Below are 24,809 nucleotides of genomic sequence, written 5' to 3'. Positions count from 1 at the left end.
GCAAGTATTCCTAAATGCAAATTACAAATAGACGCAGTTCTGGCTGATCTTACAAGCATTCTCCGTGTCTGCAGCACTCAAAATCCATGTGAGTAAACTTCAAGGGATGAGTGAGACAAGAAGTGACTTTCCTCCTCCTTTCATTACCCAGCACTGCAAGCGCACCCATATATACGATGTAACTGCGGCCATACAAAAGCAGCAGCACACCAGTGAGCACTTCATTAATTAAAAGCCAGAAAAGGAAGTTTGCTAAACGAAGCAAATGTTCTTATCACTCCTATCTATATTCATTAAAACTGACAGGAAACCAAATATCACCATCTGTCTCTTTGCAATAAAGGCACTAAAAACAGCTCCAGGGTAGAAGAATAATATAAAAGTTTAAAACTGCAGGTTTTCAAGTTTTAGCTTTAAATGGACAGAGAGAGAAAGTGATGTCAGGAGGAGAAGAAAGGACTGCAAAAGAAACTGCAAATTGGCTCTTTGGACACCTCACCAAGCAAAGAGTGAGCCCTGAGTTTGTTGCAGGTCTGCCATTCAGCTCGGCGCTCAGCAAAGAGGTAAGTAAGCATTGCAGCACTCGGCATTACAAAGCTGAATAAGATTTCATGAAAGAAAGAACGGCAGAATTACTAACTTAGACGTGGAAAAAGCACAACAGTTCCCAGCAGCTGCGGAGGTGAACTGAAGGTCGCCGATTTAAGGCAGTTTCCAGCAGTTCTGCAATCCCTGCCTTCCAGCAACCGCAGTCTTTTGCATCCTACCTTCTTGCGATTGCAGTGTTTGGCACTGCAGGAGAAAAAGCAGGACTTTAAAGACAGAAATGAACTACAGTTGGGATTTTAAGCAATTGAGCCCTCGGAACACTCGGAACTACACACTGCTAATTCAGCACAATGCCCCGTCTGCATTTTGCATAGCAATGACAAGCGCTTCCAGTTCACTTCCACGCTGCAAAAAACACTCGCACTGCATTCTCCCTTATAGAGACTAAATAAGGTTGAAGTTATTTAAGGCTGAGATAAACCCACAAAGCAATTCACTGCCACCCCGGGTACCTGGGCACATATAGTGCAGGGCAGCTCCTGCAGCACCTCCAGGAAGTGCAGCTGGGCTGGTACAGGAGGAGTGATGAAGGCAACAACCAGATCGAAGGATTATGGATTTTTACCCTCATGTTCCCCCGGACCGGTACTATTTAGATATACATACATATTCCCTTTATAATTTTCCTTCCTGCAAACAATAATTCATACACATTAAAAGGCTCATTAATATTCCATGGGAATGCTTTTTCAGCCTCAATACAATTACAACAGAGCAATTACAATTCTTCTGTTAATAGTTCAACAATACTAACAGATCCATTAACAGCCCCGCACAAGTATGAGAGACATTAAAGAAACAAAGCGCACCACTTCTGCTTACTAGAGAAACCTCAACAGAATTATACAGGGTAATAAAGTCTCCGTGTAAAAAGTTAATGCAAACCAATGCACAAATTGGCCATCAGTTTCCTCTTTGATTTTGAGGAATCTGTTTTTAAAAGCGAATCAATGAGGATATCGGAAAAGCAAAATTCATTAACCTCAGGATGAAATTCGATGGTGAATTCTCTAGCATGCTAAATATAAGGCAGGTGTATGATCTATACGCAGAGATGTGATGTATCCGACCTCTCGTCCATCCCAATGAAAGCATCTGGATGTTCAAAAATGAATTTGGAAAGCTTGTAGGCAAGTGCTGAGATGAGAAAAGACAAAACCATCTGAAATTATTTCCTCTGGGTACTTTCAGAACGCGTCCTCCAGGCAGAAGCTGGAGGATTTTTCCTCTTAAAGGGACTGTATTACTTCTCAGATGAAATAAACTATTCCTTTGCTGGGTATATCCCCACCAATGAAGCCATTCATTCTATAAGCTACAGAAGGAATACAGAGAGTTAACCTTTAAGCTCTTCTTCCTACGGAGCACCCACTCCTCTGTTGCACCAAACCCCTTGTGCACAGGATTATGTCCACAGTGTTTAAATTCAGGATCATCTTTCCCCTTCTGTACTCAAATGTATCATCTTCTCTTCATCCCAGTCCACACAGTGAAACCCAGATTTGTCAGCTTTGATACTAGTTCGCAACATGACTTACCTCTGCGAGCATCCACAGTCACACCCCCTCATAGTACTAATCCCGAATTCACTTTAGACACTTAGTAACAGCTTCTCTTATACCTCTGTAAAGCTAAAAACACTCTGTAACATAATGATCATTGTGCTTGCTGCTCCACAGCATTAAAAACCAACTCAAGTCCACCCTAAATGCACCCTTTAATCCACACAGAGTAATGTATTACTGTTTATGCTGCTCTAAGTATTTTCAAGTCACTGTGTAGACAGCCTTAGCAGCGATGGCTGCAGAAAGTCAGGGCTGGTTTGCCATACACCAAAACTCAGCGCAAATACTGAGAGTCTGGGAGAAGCACAGCGATCTTATAAGCCTTCCAAGTCTGCACAACACCTCCTCTACACATACAACGCTTCCTATTCATTGGTTTGAATGGACAGATGTTTTACAAGAATACTCCAGAGCCTCTATGGGTTTCTTTGATCATCACCATTCCCTTATTCCATAATAAAAGCCTATCGACACCGTAAGCTCAGCTCTGTGTGTGCATTTGCTCTCAATTCACTCCCCTTAACACACTTCCCATTACTTTCCATGTTTTTTTCCACCTCTTTTATCCTCCTATCACTATCGTGGTCCTTGAGAGAAAGACAAGGCCATTAAGTGCCACACAACTGCCACTTCAGCATTATGGATTAGGAAGCTGGTTCTGACAGTCCTAAAACCACCATAAGGTAACACCCCCTTCAAGGCATGCCGTGTTCTTTCCCAAAGTCATCTTCCCAAAGACACAGCAAAACACTCAGGTTTTGTGGCTGAAGGGTGGAGGAGAAGCTTGCTGACGTTTTAGAAAGCAATATTAAAGCTTGGTTACCAGATCCTCAGCTTTGGTCACTGGAAATCCCCACTTCAAACACCAGATGTTGGGGAAACTGCCATTATTTGATTCGGTCCATCTAAAATCTACTTAAAAATAAAGATTCCGAGAAAAGGGCAGGAAGTTTCCCCAGAGAAAACAACAGGGGCTGACACACGTGGCTGCATACGCACAGGTTGCTTCCATCCAGCAAGTGGGGTTGGGGGGGGCTCCAATACACCATCAGTAGTTCAATAACCACATTTATTTCTCCTTTATCATAAGACAAACACAATTCCTAGGACAGGCTGCTTGTTAAAAGTCCTTTCAAAAGATCTCAGTGAGCAAAAAAAAAAACACCCAAAAACATGCAACGAGGCACATGGGTTCAAAATGTGCAGTAAACACTTCTGAAAGCAATGCTCTCATCTGGGAGAACCGCAGCAGATGTTTATCAGGAGCTACTGCAACAGTTAATCCAGCTTCCAGCCAGATTAACTCCTTGCTGTTGGAAACGAGACTTTTGGGGCATGCAGAAAGCAACGTCTGCTGCTGCTGACCAACAAGGAGTTAACTGAGGGAAGGAAAAAACAAGCTCCAAAGCCAACCAAATAAACCAACGTCTGGCCCAAAAAGATGAACAGGTGTATGTGTGGGTGGGAGTGTGGGGGGAAAACATTTAAACAAAGCTTCCACTGATATTCTGGTCACTGAAGAGGGTACACTGGAGATGTGTCAACCAGGATTTTTTGAACAATTCAGCAAATAATGGATATATAGATATCAATATATATATATCCATATATATATATATATATATATATATATATATATATATATATATATATATATATATATATATATTTTATACAGGAATCATTGTTTTTGATCTTGGTTCCTAAAGTGCAGTACTAAAATCAGAGCACCAACTCGCAGGTTGTTCTATTTATAGATGTTATGAGTAAGAATGAAAACTGGAAGGTACCAAACTGGATCATTCAATAATTCAGCAGCTCAGAAACACTATGGTACTTCAACATACTCACACAGTACTAAAAATCTACCTTAGTTTTAGTTACCCAAACATCATATTATGGCAGGCTAAACTGCTTTTCTCTTCTATTAAAACCAAATGGTTAAATGGCAGTTCTTATATATATATATATATAGAAACCAGCTTACATCCATAGGTACTATAATTAGTTTTTATATATATATATAAAACTAATTATAGTACCTATGGATGTAAGCTGGTTTCTATACCTTAAAGGTACAATTGCAAATCACACTGCTGTTTAAAGCAGGCATCTTCATTTCTTTATGGGACCAAACTGAGTCCACAAGCACAGCCTTTCTCAAAGGCAAGCACAGAGCTGGTTGGTGACACCCCCGACCCATTCCTCCCTGCTTCTAACTTCACAGGAGTTGAATTTTGACAAAATTATGGAGCACTCGTGGGCCCCATGAAAGCAGAGGGAGAAGTTCTGCCTCCCCTCTGCCATCCCAATGATAGGGAGCAGGAAGGGAACTGCTCCACAGCCATGCTACCCTCCCTTGCACATGGGATTTTGCGATTTCAGCTCTGCCCCTGCACACAGATTTCAGCCTGGGTGTGCAACAGCTGCAACAACAGGAGAACAGGTCACTCATTCTGCAAACTCCGCTCATAATTTCCTTCCCGACTGAGGAAAATATCAGTTTATTATTTTGTTTGCCTAAACAAAGAGAAAAACAAACACCACTTTGTCAAGCATCAAGACAACCCTACAAAGGTTTTGTTTACTAATTGTTAGGCTGAACAATAAACAGATGAACAGCTTCAGGGAGTCCTTACGACCCTGCAGTATCTCTGCTGCTGATGCAGAATGGGTCAGAACTCTGCAGTTTTATTCTTGGCATTACCCTCAAAGCAACAGCAAGGATTATCAGCCTCCTGATGTGGAGATCGCTGCTATTTAATCATGGAAACACTGATCAATAATTCTCCAGCTCCAAAGAGAGAGGTGACCACGCAGCCACGTGCCAGTAATATTTCTACCTTCACACCTGCATGGAGACCACCAACATACTGGCTACCAGCAGCTTGACTGGGGCTTTTATCCCCTAGATATCAAACATCGTGAAACCACACATCTAATACCATACACCACAAGAACATTCTGCTTCTTATACTTTTGGCATTCCACAGGGAAATATGGACGCTCCATTCTGTGAATCCAGCCAGGAACACCTTTTGCTCATAGCTTCAACATTAATGGTAAGTTTTGCACATTAACAGTACAAAGTATGACTGAAATCAAACCTTAAACATAAATGTAATTTCAACTGCTGAACTGGAAACAACGATTTAAATAATTCCGTTCTGCAAATACAGCTCTCTTAAAGAACTGTTTGCTTTCAATGGTTGTTAGCTCTTGCTGAGTAGGTAAATAAACTACATACATCTACTTAAGTGATTATGAAGCTTAATATACTCTAGATGTTTTATTTCTACATTTTATTAAGCAGACAATTTACTAGGCAATTATTTTTTTTAATGTGATTCCCAAGTGCTTGAGAAATATTTAGTGAGTCCTAAAGCACCTTTTATCGTGGTGATCTTTCCCATTTTCTGAAGGCCAACCCAAGGATTGATTCTTCTTCCACCAGATCAAACAAGCTCCAGGATAGCAGGACTGCTCTCCCCTGCACCAACCACCTGCATGGTGGTTGCATGGAGCTCTTCACTCTGGCTCAGCAACGAGAACAAGCTGCACTATCAGGGAGGGAGCCATTAGCAACGAAGGCTGCCTGCCAGGAGGCAGCTGAATACTGAAGAAGCACCAGTGCAGGAACACAGAAGTTTTGCTGGGTGCTTTTATCAAGATGCCAACTTCACGTTCATCTGACTTCACCGAATAAAATTCCAAAGTAGAAGTAACACACACAAAACCAACTGCTGTCCTTCACGGGAATGTGGCTCACTTTGGGAATGGCTTCAATTACTCCACCATGAATAACGAGTTCAATTTAGTATGTACTCAAGGAAAAGGGCTTTAAAAATACATGCGTATCATGAGCATCCGTCAGTACAGCTGCCTTTATGCTGCATCTCTCCTCTTTCTGCCTATATACTACTCCATGTCTAACTGAATCATCACGCATCCAAGTTGGACAACTCCCGATCTCTGGTTTGAGCACTCATTCCTTAATAATGTGCATCAAAATCCGCAGCGTGTTCTGCCAACAGTGCTTGTCATGAGCATCCCAGAATGATTCCCAAGCACTGAATGCTGCACAGCCAGATGTGCAGCCAGGCTGAGGACTTACACATTGCACAGCTTCTGCCCTAAGGGACAGAGCCAGATCTAAAAAGCTTCTCAGTCAAGACAGGAGATGTGCAAGAAGCAGAAGTACAGAATGAATTTTAAGTCTTCTCATGGTCTCTCCCCACCATGCCCATTCTTTGTTCCTATTAAACACTACTCATGCCGCAGGCAGACCCATGATGCAAGATCCTATTTTTCAGAGAGCAGAACCATTTATTGCCCAGTTTGAGGGAGGAAAAAAGTGTGTTTATTTCATGCTGTGTTCAATCCAACACAACAGCATCCTGTAACAACACAGTGTGATGGCCTCTGAGAGGGGGGGGATCTCAAAAACCAACAGTGAAGGACACCTTGACATTACCAAGCAAAATGCAGACGCTGAAGATAATGATGCTTAGTTAAGTCACATCCCACTAATGACCACTCCTGAGCCTTGCAGCATAGGGAGAGAGGCAGAATGCATTGTACTAGAGGAAAACCAAAAATAGCACAGGACAAGTTTGGTACAGGTCACCTTATAAAATGCTGACTAGCATTTAGTGATTGCTAAAGGGACAGCCACTATCAGACCTACGGAGGAGGCCTGGGGTGGATAGCCAGCATGGAGAAACCTGTTCTGATGATGAGCAATGGAACTGCCAGCATCCATCCTGCTGCAAGTCCTCATGTTCAGCTTTGGGAGCTAAACTCTGCTGTTTGAAAGGCATAGAGCTGTGCCAGGGAAGGGCCATGCGGGGGGTTAGGGACAAGGTCTGCACCAGAGGGCAGTGTGCATGGAACAGGCTGCCCAGGGCAGTGGGCATGGCCGTGAACTGCTGGAGTTCAAATACAATGTTTGGGCCCTGCTCTCAGCCATATGGTTTGGGTGGCTCTATGTGGAGCCAGGAATCAGACTGCATGATCCTTGTAGGTCTCTTCCTAGTCGGATATTCCATGACTGTATGACACAAATGAGCAGAACCCAACCTCAGGCCCTATCCCTGAGGATACATGAGACGACTGTGCAGTGGGAGCAGGGTAGGCCGGAGCTAGGCCAAGGAGCTGCTGGGAGCAAGCAACCATTCAAAAACAAAACAGAAAGAAAGCTTTGCACCAAAAAACATCTTAACCTCCCTGCACACATTTCTCAATGCTCCCAACACCTCATCCAGCCCATGAATCATGAGCCAAATGGTTGTGGTGTGCCCAGCTCCTAGTGCCCCACATACTCCCACCTGCCTGCACAAGGCAGGCTCTGGGACCCAGAAGGCCACGGTGATGGAAATCCATGCTTCATACACACAGCTACTGCAACAAATGGGCAATAAAAATCCTTGTACTGCTCACATTATTTCTCCCCTTTGAGGAACTCTGCCACCTGGAAATTTTATACATTGTACAGCTCAGGAATCACACGTCTTTACTAACAGTAGATTAATTTTTCCCTGCGCAATCAAAACAGTCATTTAGAAACAAACATGATGTGTAATTGTCATCAGAAGTTTTCCAACCTAACACTGCGTGTGTTTACAGATAAAAATTGTACTTCTGAAGCAAGCATTACAACCATCAGTGAAAACTGCTGTTGTCAATCGCATCGTTATCTCGCAGGCATCGCCTGGTGACAATTTACATCACCTGTTTTTATAGATAGGTAAATATATATTATATGTATACTATACATATGTATTACACATACTTGTGCATATTATATATACGCACATAAAATATGAAAACATTTTATATATATTATAAAAGCCACAGTGACATGAAATCAAAATAGGATGAAACGTACACGGTGTTATTTCTCCTTTTATAAAGTCCTTACTGAGCTGCAACCAGATTCATGTTGAAAGTACGTACCACTTATATACATATTATATACATATACACTTATATACATGTACGTACACATTTCACAGTTCACATATTATTTACACCCAGCTATCTGCATTTCTCCTGTCCACGTGCCCAACAACCACCGAGCACAAAGCACAGCATGCTCAGCCACCCACACACCCATCTCCTGCAGCACAGGGGATGTGGGGAGCTCCATGCAGCACTGCACTCTGCCTGTACATTGCTGTAACAAACACTTGCCTTGCAACAGGTGCAGTCCCCACTGCCCTGCAGCTCCAGGAGAGACAAATGGGTTTTTTTAGGCCAAGCAGCAGGCCCAGCTCTGCGAGCATCCCTCTGTCTCTAAGAGAATGGCAAAGGGGTTAATGGCATCAAGAGCGACAGCGCTGCTCATCCCAACCCAAACTCAGCCAATCCCCAATTGCTAAACAGGGGCAGAGAAACACTTCAGGAACAAATTTATTACAAATAACAACAATAATAATTAGGCACTGATTTCCAACCGGCATTTTTATCTAAATTTCCCACTCTTTGCTTCTATCATCCAACTGATTACACCAATGCACAGTTCCAGCACTGCTTCTGGATGAGGTGCTGCAGTGCGCTGACATTTCCCACTAACAGCAACCTGGTACAGAAAGCAAACAGACTGCAGTGCTGCTGAGCTCACAGTGCAAAGGAAAGTTGCAGAACGCACCATCACACACAGAATCACAGAATGAGCCGGGTTGGAAGGGACCTCAAGGATCATGTAGTTCCAACCCCCCTGCCTGGCAGGGCCACCAAACATACACATTTACTAGATCAGGTTGCCCAGGGCCCCGTCCAACCTGGTCTTGAACACCTCCAAGGACGGGGCATCCACAACCTCCCTGGGCAGCCTGTTCCAGGGCCTAACCACTCTCCTAGTGAAGAACTTCCCCCTAACATCCAACCTAAATCTTCCCTCTTTTAACTTAAAACCATTTCCCCATGTCCTGCTATTGTCAGCCCTTTCCAAGAGTTTACTCCCCTCCTGGGAGTAAGTTCCCTTCAGGTATTGAAAGGCTGCAATGAGGTCACCCTGCACAGAACATATCTCCATCAGACGTAACTTGTTTTTTCCCCCCGTGAAAATCGCAAGGCAACACAGAACTCAGCAAGGTGGATGCGATTTTCATAGGAGCGATTTTCAAGTGTGAGCGACTATAAAACGCACAGTGAATTAAAAAGGGGGAAAGCGGACGCCAGGAAATAACGCACAGCCAACTCTGTCCCCGAGATGCGCGTTAGAGGAGAGACCGACGAGAGAAAAGCGGAGCGAACTGAACTTCCTATTTGCTATTTTGAACGGAAGGCGGACGGTCACAGCCCACTTCCGACGGCCGCGAACTGTCACTGCGGGCGGCGGGTGGAGGTGGGGGGTGGGTGGGTGGGACGGCGCGGTCTATGAGCGCCAGGTCCCTTCGGAAACCAGATAAGAACACGAGGAACGGGAAGACGAGCGCGTTGAATGAGAACACGGCGCTGCGCGTCCGGTTGCGCGGCCACCCCGCCCTGCGCGCCCCGGAGGTGGGTGGATAAATGGAAAAAACTGGGATGGAGGGGGAGGAAGAGGAAGGAGAAATTAGAAATGATTAAAATATCAACGGAACGAAGCGAAGCGAATCCCCCCGCCGTGCCGGGCGCTGCCGGTTCCCTGCGCACCCACCTTGCATCCCCGCCGCCGGCCCCGCCGCGATCTGCCTCCGCCGCTGAAAATACGGCGCAGACGGCGGCGGCCAATCGGAGCGCGCGGCGCCACGCCCGCAGCCAATGCTGTCCGCCCGCCGATGGCCGCCCGCCAACCCGGGCGCAGCTCATTAGGCGTCCGCCAGCAGCGGGGGAGGGGCGGCACCGCCGGGGGGTGGGAAGGGGTTGGGGGGGGAACGGGAACCTCCTCCCGCACTTGTTTGTTAATTAATTCCCTTTATTCCACTTTTTTCTCTCTCCTCCTTTCATTCCTTCCCCCCTTTCTCCCACTTTCTTCGGCCTTTACCCTTTTTTTTTTTTTTTCCTTCTTTTCCCCCCTCCGTCCCCCCTTTTCTCCCTTTCTTGTTCTTTCTATTTCCCCAGTTTTCATACTAACTTGAGTTCAACAACTTTGGAAACAATTAGAACTCCTCTGCCCTCATCTGGCCCCACCTGCAGCGTTGCATCCAGGCCTGGAGCCCTCAGTACAAGAAGGGCGCGGAGCTGTGGGTCCCCCATCGCTGGAGGTGCAGAAGGAGCATGGAGGTTGGATGGAGCATCTTGAGCTGGTGGGGGGCACCCAGCCCATGGCAGCGGGTTGAAATGGATGGGCTTTAAGCTCCCTTTCAACCCCAAACCACGCTTTGATTCTACGAAAATGACTAAATCACAATTGCTGAAAGCTCCTGCCCCGACAAGCCCCGTTATTAATTAGCTCAGTGTTTGCTAACACAGGCTACCACACGCCATGGGGTGGTAGAGCTGATACAGACTCAAGCCCAGATGCTGACTTACAGCGGGAAGCAGCTCCCCAGCAGCTCAGCACAAATGGATCTAGAAGGTGCCCCATGAGCCGCTGACAGCGGCTGTGACACCTCACCCAGCCCTGGCATCCGCGACCATCCATAAAGTGACTCGGCGAATTAATAAAATATAGATGACGAAGCATACATTTTTATTACAGAATAATTTCGCGATAACCAAGTAATGCGGATGCTTCCAAGCATAAGATTAAATTACATGCTGAGCAAATCTGGCATTTTGTGATAAACTGCAAAAATAGTCCTTGCAACTGAGGAAGAACATTGCTGACATCGCCCATAAACTTGTTTTATAAAGCATAACCAAAAGTAACAAAAAAGAAGTCACTGAAGTGATGGTTGGAAAATTCACTACCATATCCTCTATAATTACTTTCGAGACTTCTTGCTCTGCAGTTTATTCCCTCAAATACATCGCTCGGTGTCAGAAGTTGACAAAACTCTCCCCAGTGCAGGAGAATATTAGAGCCAAATTAATTCCTTAACTGATCCGACATCAGCCATCGTTGTTTTGGGAATGCACAAATATGGCCTTCAAACATTGCTCTTATAGCATGACATCCATTGCTTCCTGGAGTTGTACTGTCACAATGGCACCACTTCAGAACTGTACGGAGTCCCCGGGTATTTTATGTGCCTAAGATACACAACTCCCATGGACTTCCCAGCTAAACACAGGACACGAGGTCTTTCCCATCCTTCTTGCTAACTAATAAGTAATGCAGGCTTAATTCTGAGATGCTGTCATGAAACAAAAATCAAATAGAGCCTAAGTGATAGAAAACAGCATTTGTTTCTATTAGATCCATTACGAACTGAATTCCTGTTTTAAACCAAATGACATTTAATAATATATTAAACACGTAAACAGGAACATATTTGAAGTTATAACCTCATCAGCTCTTTTCTTCTGACATTCATTTTCTCCAAGGCCATCTCCACATTTCAATTTAATCGCTTATAGAACATCGCTAAGTTAATAAGCAGACATGGTACCTTAAAAATGGCTTCCTCCCTGGGTAGGCTGCTGTCTTCCTTAACTACAGCAATTTAGATTGATAAAAAAAAACACCATAAATCTGTTCTCTGGCATATTGTGAGCAACTTGAAGTTTATTCTAAGATATTCTTTTTTCCTTCAAGATGCAGTATTTGTTATTTGGGAAACATAACCGATTATTCCTGCTTATAAAGGACCGTTTGTTTCAAGATTTTACACATTTTCTGCACGGTGATCATTTCATTTCCCAAGAAAATACCCACATTGCTACGAATCTTTGCAGCCACCAAAGCACGACTCAAGCAGCAGCAGTGCATATTTTAGAGACGCAGCAAACAGGACAAGTTTCAGAACTACACCCACCACCCTCAAGACAAGACGAGGCGAGAGCATTTTTCCTTGCCATAAATTACCACTGCCTCCTATAAGCAATTATTTAACTTCTAAAATAGCTGCAACGCAGACAAATTACAAGGCTGTAATTACGCAAATGAATCCCTGATACTATATGCACCCATGCATATATGTATATCTTCATCTATTCTAAAATGCATCTGTATGCATAATGTCAAGAATTATAATAAGGTATTACCTGGGACATATCTACCTTCTCCCTCCAGATGATGATGTTTCTATCCTAAATATCTGAAAACCATTTCAGTAGTCAAAAATGCCCACTGCTGCTCTCTACCCACATGGCACCTCCCCAGTACCTGGATGCTGGATGTATTGGCAGCATCTTGCACAGCTGATCAGTTCTCGGCTGCTCTGGATGCAGGACACTGTGCTGGACAGCGCTTACGGTCTGTTATCTTAAGTCATGGCATGAAAACAAACTTAAATTTGAACGTTCCTGAACTATTCTGCCATAGTCTGAAAGGACACTTTGTCAGGTCTTGGTGGGAAAACAACTTCTGTCAAAGGAGCAACTCTTCCGCTCAGTCTCCATCTCAACAAGAAGTGAATCACAGAATCATAGAAGTGCTGCCCTTCTCTTGCTGATGTATCACATTTATCAGATATTCATCTCAGACACCAGACAATACAGCGGATCTCTAACAGAACCACTGCTTTAAGGTCACTTAACCTTCACACCTACTTGTTTGCTCAGGGCTCGTACTACTGCTCACTGAATTAGGGTATGACATAAGAGGTAACACCATGGAGAAGTCTAAAGGGTAGGTTAGGCAATCTCTGTATGCTCAGTGGTTTGAGTATTTCTTTTATTCACTTCCTAAAACACCAGATTTACAGCATTCATCATGCAATGAATATTACATAACAATGATCTCGGGTGACCTTTTACTTAAGTATTCCTTAACATTACTCTTGGCACTCTTACAGGGCTTTAAAATGCCAGATTCCCACATATCTGTGTTTTCTGGGGAAATTCAATAAAAAGATGGCAATCTAATGCAGTTGTCTTTTTTTCTGTGCTGCTTTTCAGTGCTGATAAACTACAGAGCTACAATAAAAAGCCTTGATACTTCCTGATTTAAAGTACAAGAGGGAAAAAAAAATGCTATTTTTAAAGTCAAAATCTGTTATAATGATGGGGATGGGGTTGGAGTTTTGGTTTCTATTTTTTTCCTTTACTTGCAGTGAAAATCCTGAATATTGTACGTGCACATTCACATCATTTTGCAAAGCTGTCAATGCCAGATACGTGCTTCCTTCTTTGAACTCTCCCCCTGTGTTGTAACCTTCAGCTAAATCTGAAAATATTTTGGTAAACATAACTGGTGTTTCATGGGTGTAATTTTGAGAGCATAAGGAATTTATGACAACAGTTGATACAGTAATAAAATCTAAAACAGGCTTTTAAGAAACTGTCTGCTCTCTCGGCTAAGCAAGCAAACCGCTAACCACCTAGAAACGCGCATCTGTTGTCCAGCCACCTCCTCCTCCATTTTCTTCCCAGTACAACGTTTTTGGAGCTACTGAGCTCCTTTTGAAGGCTATACACACAATACATTCTATTGTGGTGAAATATCTATTACATTCGTTATAAAAGGATGTTTTCCTTCTCTTAATGCATTTAGCTTATATATCCCCGTTCTTGTATCTCATTTACCGCAATAAGCTTGCACTCCAAAAGAAGACTGTCTCAAATACGTAAGATAATGAATGTCCCAGGTAAATAAAATAGCTTGAATGAAGCAATAGAAGTGCTAATGGTGCAACACGTTTCTTAAAAGCACAGGTTTGAGAAGGATTTCACTTGGGGTTATTATAGGACCATGCAAAATAAGTCCTGCCATCATCTTGAGCTTCCAGTGAAGGAAGCATGCCCATTTTCCCACCCCTCTCACCAGAATGCTGCTGTGGAATTGGGACACTCTAGAAATCAGAAAGCCTCTTTTATGAAAGCCTTGATCAAATTTAGTATTTGTTCTACCATTTTTGCTTCTGCAGCCTTTGGCTCCCAGTTCTCTTACTTTGGCTCCATGCTGGTTCCCTCTTATCTAACAGTCTCTTCATCTCCTTCCAAAAACAAAAACCAAAAAAACATTGATAAAGCAGAAAATTCTGTTCACTTGTTTTTATGCACACCACGGGGGCTGCTAATGCACATCCTGTGATCATTCAGTACTCTTTATCTATAATGAGGATCTTGTTGTAAATGCCCATTTTACAAAACTCTGCCATTACTCACTTAGAAGATACGACCTTCAATTTTACATTTTCAATTTGATTCCACTTCTGTTAGCCCAGTTTTCAAAGTCATCTCAGTTATTTCTGTACAACATCCTGATTCTCTTCTATATTTAGGATGCCTTCCAATTTTGTCATTAGCACAGCCCTGCTACTGATGCCAGGTGATGCACATTAAACAAGTCAGCCTCAGTGCTCCACTGGTAACCTCTCTGGCATGCCATACATTTTAGAAAAATATTTCACTTTCATAAACAACTGCCAGTAAATTGATGCAGGAAGAAATCATTCTTCTCAAGCTCTTCTGTCCAGCTGTATCCACTCTATTTCTTTGCTGCTTCATACAGCTGGACTAGATGATCTCAGGGGTCTTCCCCAGCCTTAATGATTGCATGATTCTTTAGGATAAGGGTAAGATAGAGTGAAACTGTGCCCACGGCTGCTTGTATAAAGATGGAGCCTGGCCTCTGTGCCATCAACACATGATAGTGAGCAATGTTTTCTGGATCAAGGTCTTTGCCACCACTGGGCACAATGAAGAATCAGTTTGATAGACACTTCACACTAATCTTTAAGAAGAATTAAAAACCCCAACCCAGCTTGGATCTTCACTTCTCTGGTAGCTCAGAAGACAAAGGCCTATAATTCTGGGAAGTAGCAGACACTGATATTTAGGAGTCCTGAATTAATTCACAGGAAGCTTCTTAGTATTCCATAAAACACACAATGCCTGCAAGTACTGAGGACTGAGTTGAAGCTTTGGAGCCAGAAAACACCTGCATTCAAAACAGTGGTTGTTTAGAACCAAGAGATTCCCCTGGAAAGGCACCAGGGGCTGCCATGCACAGCCCGCCCGCCTCTGGCACGCTGGAGCCTTCAGAACCTCTAAGAAATGGTTCTGCCCATAAAAATTTAGTGGCTTACCCATTTTAAGAAGCACTGCCAACAGCAAAGGATCAAACCAGAGCATTTGCCCGTACCTGCCTCCCCAGCCCCAGCACGATCCAGCAACACCTTTGAAGCGGCCTGAGGCCAGCGGTGAGGCTGGGATGAGGCAGTCGGGCCCAGCGGCCTGCGGAGCTGAGAGCTGCATGTCGCCAAAAGGATGGGATTTCTGGTGCCAGGCCGTGGAGGATTCGCGCCCAGGCGTGTTCTGCAAACATCGTGTTTTAATTACAGTTGTGCACAATCAAAGAGGACGCTCTGAAGTTTTGCAGCCGCTCGTCTGAGTGGCATTACACAACCCTCGCTCCTGGCACACAACCTCCTCCAGCGGTTACATGCCAAAGCCGCCTGCGTGCAAGGTGATGTTTCCTTACAACATCAACAATACAGTCACAGTTACAAACTTCAGTGAGCTTTGTGCTCATTAAATCGCAGCTGCTTCCCCTTGATGAAGCAGTAGATCAAACATCACTAAAATGCCTTTGTTTGTGTACATATACACAAATACGCTTCTCCCTTTGTTCTGCAAAATAAACTCTTAACAGAAAAGTGTTTATATTAAAACTAAGTAGAATTAAATGTCAATTAACAGTTTATAACAGTCTTAAGATAACGCTTTAGATGTATCATAATGCCATAATAAACTAACAGCAGAATTGAGATTGTTTTGGTTTCAGCTATTGTTTTCTCCTGGAGAGAAACCACCAGTGGATTAAAACACCTGCATGATCCTAAGAATTAATGTCTCAATTGGAAAAGCACCTGAACTCCACTGCTTGCTTGTAAGGAGCTCAGATCACCTCATGTCACTCACCTACCTGTTCATCGCAGCTCTGCAAGTGTGAGGAAGGGTTGGCTTATATATAATGTGTATATAAAGTTACTAATGCTCCTTGAACTAAAGCAGATGGACCTTGTCCTACTCCTCCAGTCCTTCATAAGGTCTTTGGAACAAAGATAACATGGATCCTAGCACACTGCAGGCAGTACACACCATAGGAAATGCTATGGCAGAACTTCCTATTTTGTCTACCCAGAGTGACAATATTGTTCAACAAGGATAATAGAAACCTATTCTTCAATGAAAGGTATCTGTTTGTTTCCAAAGCTGCAGGGAATACAGAAAAACAATCTACTTGTTGAAAACAAAGCTAGTTAAAATATGCAGTAATCAACATCCCTCGTTGCATTCTACACTGACACTCTTTGTGCAGCCCATCTTGCAACATGAATCAGAACAGAAGGTTTTACACGGGCAAATCAGAAATAACAGCTTAAAATAAGATTGTCCATCCCTGTGTTCCTTTTTGGAAGAGTTTATAAGCTTCAGGAGCTCTAAAAATGCTTCTGCCAAAAAAGATAAATAGGCTTAACCATTTTTAGAAGCACTGACAACACTAATGCTTCAAACCAGACTGCACCTGATGTCCCTTTTGGCGAATACAAGACCTCTAACTCTACAAAAAGCAGCAACTGATACTGTTGAAGACTGAACTCTAGAATACGCTGAAGCATCCAATTTCAGTTCATTTGAAGTACATCTACATAACAGTTTACCAACATAGCTCAAAGCTAAGTTCACTTCGACATGAATTTACTTAGGAAAAGTAGCTTGTAAAAGCATTAATCATGTGCCGTGCCACCCAATGCTACAAGCATTTCACTGCCTTTGGAAAAGGAGATAAAGCTCAACGGTCAGCTGCATTGCTCTTCATCCACCCAACAAGAAGGTAGCAGCTGGAAGCAGGGTGGGCTATAAACTCCATCCATAGGAATTTTACAGCATATGAAACATGCGCTGCCTCGTTGTCAGGGCTCAGTGCCTTATTTAAAGTTATCTGTTGAAATGTGCAACATATTTAAGATGACCGAAATAAAATAAAAAGAAGTAATAAGCATTTTAACTTAATTTCATCTGCAAATAGGTGCAGGGTAGGGACAAAATGCTAAGCATCTCCAGTTTAAAAGGAATATACTTCCAGTCTCTTTGGTGAAGGGGCATCACTGCATGTACCACACATAAATGGGTTCTAAAGGCACTCGGGCATCATCTGTCAGCATATCCCTCAACATGCCAGTGACAGGCAAGCAGCTTCCACCCTGTCCTGAAGACTCACAGATCAACTCACCGTTGCAAGTGCTATGAACAAGGTTATGTTTTATTTAAACACAGAAGAAAAAAAAAGAAAAAAACCATCAAGATTAAAGCAAAAAAAAAAAAAAAAAAAAAAAAGAGGAAATAAAAAAAAGGGAAGTAGTTTAACAAGGCAGAAAAGCTCACTGTAGCTGTCCTTGGCACAGAAAAGGGCTGAAAAGCAAGAGCTATTCAAGAAGAAACTCATTTCACCTTGTTTGAACTAGAAACTCTCTATAGGTGTAAAGCAAACAAAGTTATCCTTTCAATAACCCCAACACCTGGAGCACAAATAGTCAGGCACACAAACACATTCATCAATACATTGTCCTTCTGTAGCATCTCTCATCTGGGGCACCCAGAATTTTCTGGTTAACATTAGGGTGTATTAGTTTTGGTTTTACACTCTAACAAAACCAGAATACAGATCTGAGTGCCATGAGAGTTTATGAACTGCTTGACTTTGTCTCCACCCATAAAAACTTCAGAGTTCATAAATAATCAGCTGCCCAAAAGTGCCACTTAAACAGCTCTTTTATCATATTAAGCGTCAAAAATGTCAGAACAAGAAAGCAGAAGTCATTAAAAAAAATACACACTGAACAATAAGATCTGCAGAAAACTGCGGAGGTGAAAGATTGATAAATGAGAAGCAGGAGGATGGTGATGCAAGAAGAGTAATCAATCATCACTGAAATGACTGCATTTTGCACAGCAAAGCCTTTGCAGACTTCCATGCAGTAGCAAGGCCCTACAACACAACGTTCACAGGAACTTGTTAGGAACTTGTTTTCTCCCTTCTCTGTAATCCAGCACTGTTTAACATACATCCTACTGTGAACACTTCAAACATCCCTAAGGAAAAGAGAACCACGCTGATTATAGGACAGCATTAAAATACCAAAATGATTTTTGGTATGAAATGCTGTTCTGTAATTACAATATTTTGCTTAAATCACTTCTAAACCGTGGCTAGAATGATTGGGCATAAATCTTTTTTATTATTATTATTCTTAATAAAGTGCAATGAGTGAGGGAGAGTAAAAAAGTTACTCATGGCCAAACAGTATTTCACGTCTGAAATATTGTTACAATAAGAACTTGCCATTTGATTATAAAACATCTAATAAATCAAAGTCAAGAGGCACTTAAAAAAAGGCAGAAGCTAAGCTATCCACCTCATTTTTTTCTTCAGACTATTTTTAATCCATTTCTCATTTTAAAAATTGCTCAGTCACTGTATTTGCTGAGAACAGTATATTCTGATCCTGAACCACAACCACCTCACATCTCCACCCACTGAAGAAGAAATCCCATTGCCAAAGTGATGAACGGGTTGTTTAAAAGCAACTATTGGAAAAGACCAAACTTCCCTTTGGTCCACTGGGTTTCTGGGGGGTAGAAGAAATAAAGTACCTTCAATTTATGGCATAAGTAAGCAAAAACAAGAGGGAGCTGTATTAAATGATTCACGGGAGCACATGCAGAGATGGGACTTCATGAGGATAAGTAGAATTTTCTGTATTTATAAGATAAACCAAAAGGGATGGGAAAACAACAACAACAGCAACAAAAGCATGACGCAAGAGATGCAACATATGAGAACACCTGAGGTTATAATTATTTGTAATATAATTATTTGTAATTTCTTCCGAAACAAGTGGTGAACATGAGATAGAAGTTCCAAGTAGCTGAAGGATGCACAGCAGGCAGAGCCTGGAGCAGAGCTCCTACCTGAACTACAGTGTGCATGGAATGGAGCAAAAGCCTGTAAGCTTTGAAAAACTGACCCTACAGAACTCTTTGAAACCCTTCCTGCTAATCTCTCCCCAGTAATTAAGGGAGTTTGGGGCCATCTAATACAAGCTGCTGCATATTTTTGTATAATAAAGATTTGACTTTCATTTATTTTTTTTTTCAACTGAATTTAGGCCATTTTACAGCACCGTTCTTAAAAAAGAATTGTATCACAAAGGAGAATAAGAATACAGATCAAGTATTTCAGAAATATTTATAGTGCCAACAGTATTATGTAACCCAAGTTGCTATGACTCATTTTGATCTAGCCATAATAATAAAGATCGTCTTTGAAGGGCTGAAGTACCTGTCAGCAGAAAAGATGAACAAGCTTAACAATTTAAAAGAACACCTTATTAAAGCTCCAAAGCAGAAACAGACTCATGTTAACCATTACAAACCCACAAAATGTGAGAAATTTTGAAGTCTATTTTTCATTGTTTTCCTAAGCTTCACCAAAGCTTTATTGATTTTCTATGTATCTGAACAAGTTGGTATTGGTCAACCAATCCATATGAAAACTATGTAATTTAAGGCTTTGAACATGAAAACCTGCCACAGAATAGATTTGATAGGAAAACCTATACAGTTAATGGATTATATGGGTCACTATTGCTGTAGATGGACTGTTTTCCTTACAAAGGTCAGCAGAAACACACAAAGGGCATCAACAAAATGATGAAAGCCATTGAAAAGCAAGGATAAACTGTTGGCAAGAGTTTCTCCTTCAGATTAGAAAGTGTGTAAAATGATCCTGTCACCTAAAGAGGCTGTGTTGGTTTTTGAGGGAACCGATGACGTGGATGATGTGTCTCCAGGGGATTTGGAGAAGGTTGGATCAGCCACAAAAGAATTAAGAATGCCCAAGATCACGATCAGAATCCACACAAGCCCTGTAAAAGAGGAGACTAAGACCTTGTATCTTATTGTATACTCTGGATATCACAGAGATTAGTCTCCTTGGAGGAGACACATGAAGAAGTCTCTAGAGGTGCGATGAAGACATTGCCATTAGGGAAGCAGGCATCCTGAATAGAAGTGCACTTTATTATCCTACAGAATATTTCATTTTGCAGACATTCCAGAAATGTAGTCTCATCCAAAGAGACAAGCACTCATTTACCTTCAAGTTTATGGGTATTTTAAAGCTTTTACTTATCTTAGTTGAAAGAATTAAAGTGATTTAATAAACTAACATACAGCAACTACTCTAAGAACTGAGCTGCATGATCAGGCTGAATGAATCATCATCACAGTCAAATCTGCTGGTAGCTCTGGATGGACTCACAGCTCCTACTCTTTGATCTCCCAAAACCGTAAGGGGCAGCTGAATCACTGGAACCTTCCCTGTGCATCTCTAACATGACAAGATGCTCACCTGTAAGGGAAACTATCAATCACACCCTGAAACTCTGATTAACCATCTGAGGCAAGCAATGAGTCAGCTGTGCTCCCGGAAGGGATGGAGCTTGACTACAGCTCTCCTACATCCCATTTAAGGGCTGACCACCACTAAGGTAGCATCTCTTTCTAGAGTTCTTGTGGCAAGCCTTGACATTGGTGAGCACCCATCTTGACTGATCGTCTCAGAGTTGTTGAGTCCTTTTCTTTATTTTCCTTAGATACTCTCTGGTTATCTATTCCCAGCTATATTTGTATTATTCTAACTGTACATCACCCAATGTGCTTGCCTCTTACACTGTACAGTCTCCATTGCAGCTTGAAGGGATACTACACATTTATCAACTCTGTTACCTCAAACACCTTGCCAAAAGTCATCACTCGAAGCTCAGAAAAATGTTGTAGTTGTCCTGCATACACTCATTCACTAATAGGCCCATAAGATGTGCATGGATTGGCGCATTTTCGATTATTTGAAATGTTAATTGGTAAATAGTGAAAGCAAACTTTGTTCTAAACAACAGAATTATAGATGTGTAAATCTATCACCTAATTATACGACTCCTTTATATCACCTCCTATAGCCTGTTACATGCATGTGTTTGCTATATCACTCACAACAGTGAGTTTGCTCTTTCTAGTAAAACTCAAAACTGGATCTTCTTTCATTTCATGACAGTACACAGAGATATGTTGCCTCTGTGAAAGTGCATGTGTACCTCCAAGAAATAAAAGCTCCCACTTGTTTTTAGCGTGAAGATGTATTTGCTCTCAAGGTCATTCAATTCAACTGTTTTTTAATTAATGGTTAACTGGCAATAAGTTTGCACTGTTTTAAATTACATTTCTGCACATTACAAGCATTATGTTGAGAAGCACACGTATAATAAGACTTATTATTTCTATTTCCATGCTACTCTTAGTCAAAAAGGCACCGCAAAACCCATCGGTTCTATTTCCTGACTGAGGTTAGACAAGAAAAGTTAACTCTGCACAGCACTATCACTGTAAACGATATTGACTAAAGCATAGTTTGGAGAATCAAAGTGCTTATCCAGAGCAGGCAATGATATACTCAGGTGAAAAGAAGGAGGAAAAGTGTATCAAATACAGCACACAGAAGGGATACTGACCAGGATATGTTCCAATGGGGCACGCAGACTGCATCTTTTTACCTTCTGAACAAAGATGGAGAGCTTGAGGGTTCTTCTGCTGTTTGTGGGGTTGTTTTTAGTGTGGTTGGTTGGTTTCATTTTTGGTTGTTTTGCTGCTGTTTTTTTTTTTCACATGAGTATCTTTTTATAATGCTTTAACTGCACCAACTTCCTCATTCAAGATCTAAGAATAGCTCATTGTTTCATCTGTCAAGCAAGTAATTTGATGATAGTTTAGTGTGTGAAGGAGCATAAGTAGTCAGGATGTTGGCAAACTTGGCTGATACAATGCAAATTGATTCTGAGTAAAGGAGGAAGAAGGGCCAGCAAAATATCAGATTTAAGGGGAGACAAAAATCTATGTGACTTACTTTGAAATGAAGGGGGTAGGCAGAATGCCCCAAATTAGCTGCACGTTGACTATGTGGGGAAAGGACGTATCTCATAATTGGAAACAGCTTGGTATTTAAGATAGCACTTGTGAAACTGAAAAAGTTAAAAAACCATGAGTGAAACATGCAGCTGTCAACCACAAAGACAACACAGCTCCAATTGTAGACTACAATTCAAAGGAGATACAAATAAAGTATAAGATATATATATATAAGATATACTTGGGCTCCTTTATGCACGCTGATGCAGAAATCTGAGTTAACCCTCATGAAGCTGCAGTAACAGCCAGCAGGCCAACTTCCACAATTAACTGCTCTCACATAAGAAGCTCAGATTCAACACTGAGTCGCACAAAGCCACTGTTAGGCTCAGATCACTCTTACCACTTACAGCATCTAAATTAGGCACTCTGATCAAAGTAGAATTTCCTCTTACATGGGATTGGGAAGGATAGAAATGTCCAAATTGTAGCATCTGAATTAAAATCTTAATCACTTTTTAGATTGCTTTTCCTTCCTCACTGATTGGGAAGCCAGTTAACCCTTGGCCTGCCTCATCACAGAGAAATTCAGGTACAATATTGCAAAGAGTTCCTACAGCAAACAGGCAGCCTCCACAGAATCTGTCAAACCTTCTTCTCCTTGTGGATCAAAGAATGAGAAGTTACTCATATCCCCCATGGCTGCTAAACTTGTGTCCTCACTGAAACTGCCAGCAGCGTTTATCAGCTGCTGTCAACAGTGGTGAAAATGGTAATGCAGGTTTGGCAAGAGACATTAAACAGCATCAGGTTTATAAAAGAAAAAGCTAATTTTGTATTGCCAATAATTACATTTCAACAGTGTGAGATGGGTTGCATTGCAATAAACTGGAAAGCTACCCTTTTAGCTGGAGATGAGGTTCTTCATTCAGGCATGTTTGTTTTGGTTTCTTTGACTCGAGTTTAACTAAATTTTCTTATATCCTGTAGATTTCTGGGGAAAGGCCAAGAAAGAGTCATACCAGCTTCATTCAGAGCGTCTCCATGTAGCTCTTTTACTTCTTGGACGGGCATAAAAGGCTCAGCCAGGCGGGACTGAGTTTACCAGGTATCTCCCTATTTTTCCCTCTGCTTTCTCAGTGCAGTAAAACGATGTTCTTCCAAAAACCCCAACGCTGTACAAGGGATGGTTCATGCAGACTTTGCATGTTTAGGGGTATAAAGAATGCTTAGCACAGACACAGAGATGCAATCAAGACTACCCACTGAGCCTGATAAACTGTTCTAGAATTGATGTAGATGTAGAAATTTTGTAGATGTATGTGAGTCGTTATTTTTGCCACAGTCCTTATTTTAGGGTACAATCCTCAGCTCAGTGCAATTTAGTGGTAACTACATTTTTTTCCATCTCATGGGTATACCTCACCCTAATGAAACCATATCTCCTTTATCTATTATCCAAATCTACGGCTGTTTAGAAAGATCGCTTTCATGAAGTATTGGAAAGAGTCCAAAACCAGTTCATTAATTCTATGTACCAACCCTCAGACAGCTTAGAAATCTTAGAGAACTCAGGTAGAGCAGTTCTTGTACCACTAAGGCAATAAAATTAACAGATGATTTTACTATTTGTTTAGCAATAGCACTTGACAGACATACAGCATTCTAGTAGTCAACTATAATCCACTTACAATTTTATTACACTTGCTTCAAAAAAGGGAATAAAAACATCACTGATAAAATTCATGTCAGAAGTTGCAGTCACAAGTGCCATCATTTTATTGCTATGCTGAGATGCTTGATGATATAATATTTAAGTACAATCACCTTTACAAACAAAATCTATTTGTTTCAGGTTTGGTTTTAATTACTGCAAGCTAACAGAAATGTAGTCAGAAACGTAACAGATCTCCATTTTCCTAAGCATAAGAGGATCTGTCCTTTACGCATGATAAAATCTAGTGACACAGCAAAATATTGCTGCTGCAGTGTCCTCAAGGTGTGCCCTTCCTGGAGTCCTGCGCTGCTTGCTCAGATGTGCTGCAATAATCCATTAAGCAAAAATCATTTACATGCACAAAAACAGCTCGGCTGCTGAATCACCAAGGAAGTATATAATAATTATACTCGATAGCTTTTTAGCTTGATAACATTATTATTTTCTTTCAGATTTCCTCTGTAAACATGTTTCAATTATTCCTCAATAGATACAGCTACTTGGACTGGCAAATCATTAAGTACTATTATTCTGTAATAGATCTGTGTTTATTTTAAAACTGATTTTCCACCTTGCTGTAAAACGAGGAATGAGTTAAACCTCAGACAGTAAAAGTATTACCATCATTTCACAGCCAAGGAAACAAAACCAGTGGTAAACTGCATCCACGGGGACTCCAAGCACAGCTTGGTAAGCCTTGTTCTGATTTCCTCTATCTACAAGCACATTTCACACTGCTTCAGATCTGATCACGGATTCCTTACGTGCACCATTCTTTATTTTCTCTAAACGCTTCAGCAATTCTGAGGTAGCAAAAAGAAAAATTAAAAGTACTCTCTAGAATTAGTATTTCTTACAACACCTGTGAAGCGTATTTGTAGTTCTTAAAAGCGGTGTTATTTACTGCACAGAAAGCCTATTGGAAAGGTATTACAGGTGCACAGCAGCACATACTGGAGGAGCCAGACAGTCACATG

General features: G+C 41.8%; 1 protein-coding gene and 1 long non-coding RNA gene across 10 annotated transcripts in view; one reads left to right on the top strand and one right to left on the bottom strand.

The window, feature by feature from the left end:
* The window catches only part of CTBP1 (C-terminal binding protein 1), a 199,058-nt gene that overhangs the window by 111,118 nt on the left and 63,131 nt on the right, over positions 1-24,809 (bottom strand). For 2 of the 9 annotated variants that reach the window (XM_015862570.3, XM_085547499.1), the window contains exon 1: positions 9,817-9,858. The exons of the other annotated variants lie outside the window; for them this stretch is intronic. In XM_015862570.3, the coding sequence (XP_015718056.1) occupies positions 9,817-9,823 (7 nt within the window). In that variant the 5' untranslated portion in view covers positions 9,824-9,858. Of the gene's footprint in view, positions 1-9,816; positions 9,859-24,809 lie in introns of those variants that run through there. 9 annotated transcript variants of the gene reach the window in all.
* LOC116653399 (uncharacterized) lies at positions 9,547-10,794 on the top strand. The gene is made up of 2 exons (XR_004307136.2): positions 9,547-9,677; positions 10,221-10,794. It is a non-coding gene; the product is annotated as an uncharacterized LOC116653399 (long non-coding RNA).

This window comes from Coturnix japonica, chromosome 4 (genome assembly GCF_054131305.1).
Source record: "Coturnix japonica strain WE chromosome 4, WE-NBRP24, whole genome shotgun sequence".
Lineage (NCBI taxonomy): Eukaryota > Metazoa > Chordata > Aves > Galliformes > Phasianidae > Coturnix > Coturnix japonica.
The sequence above is the reverse complement of the archived record's forward strand: the minus strand, read 5'-3'. Positions and strand labels throughout refer to the sequence as shown.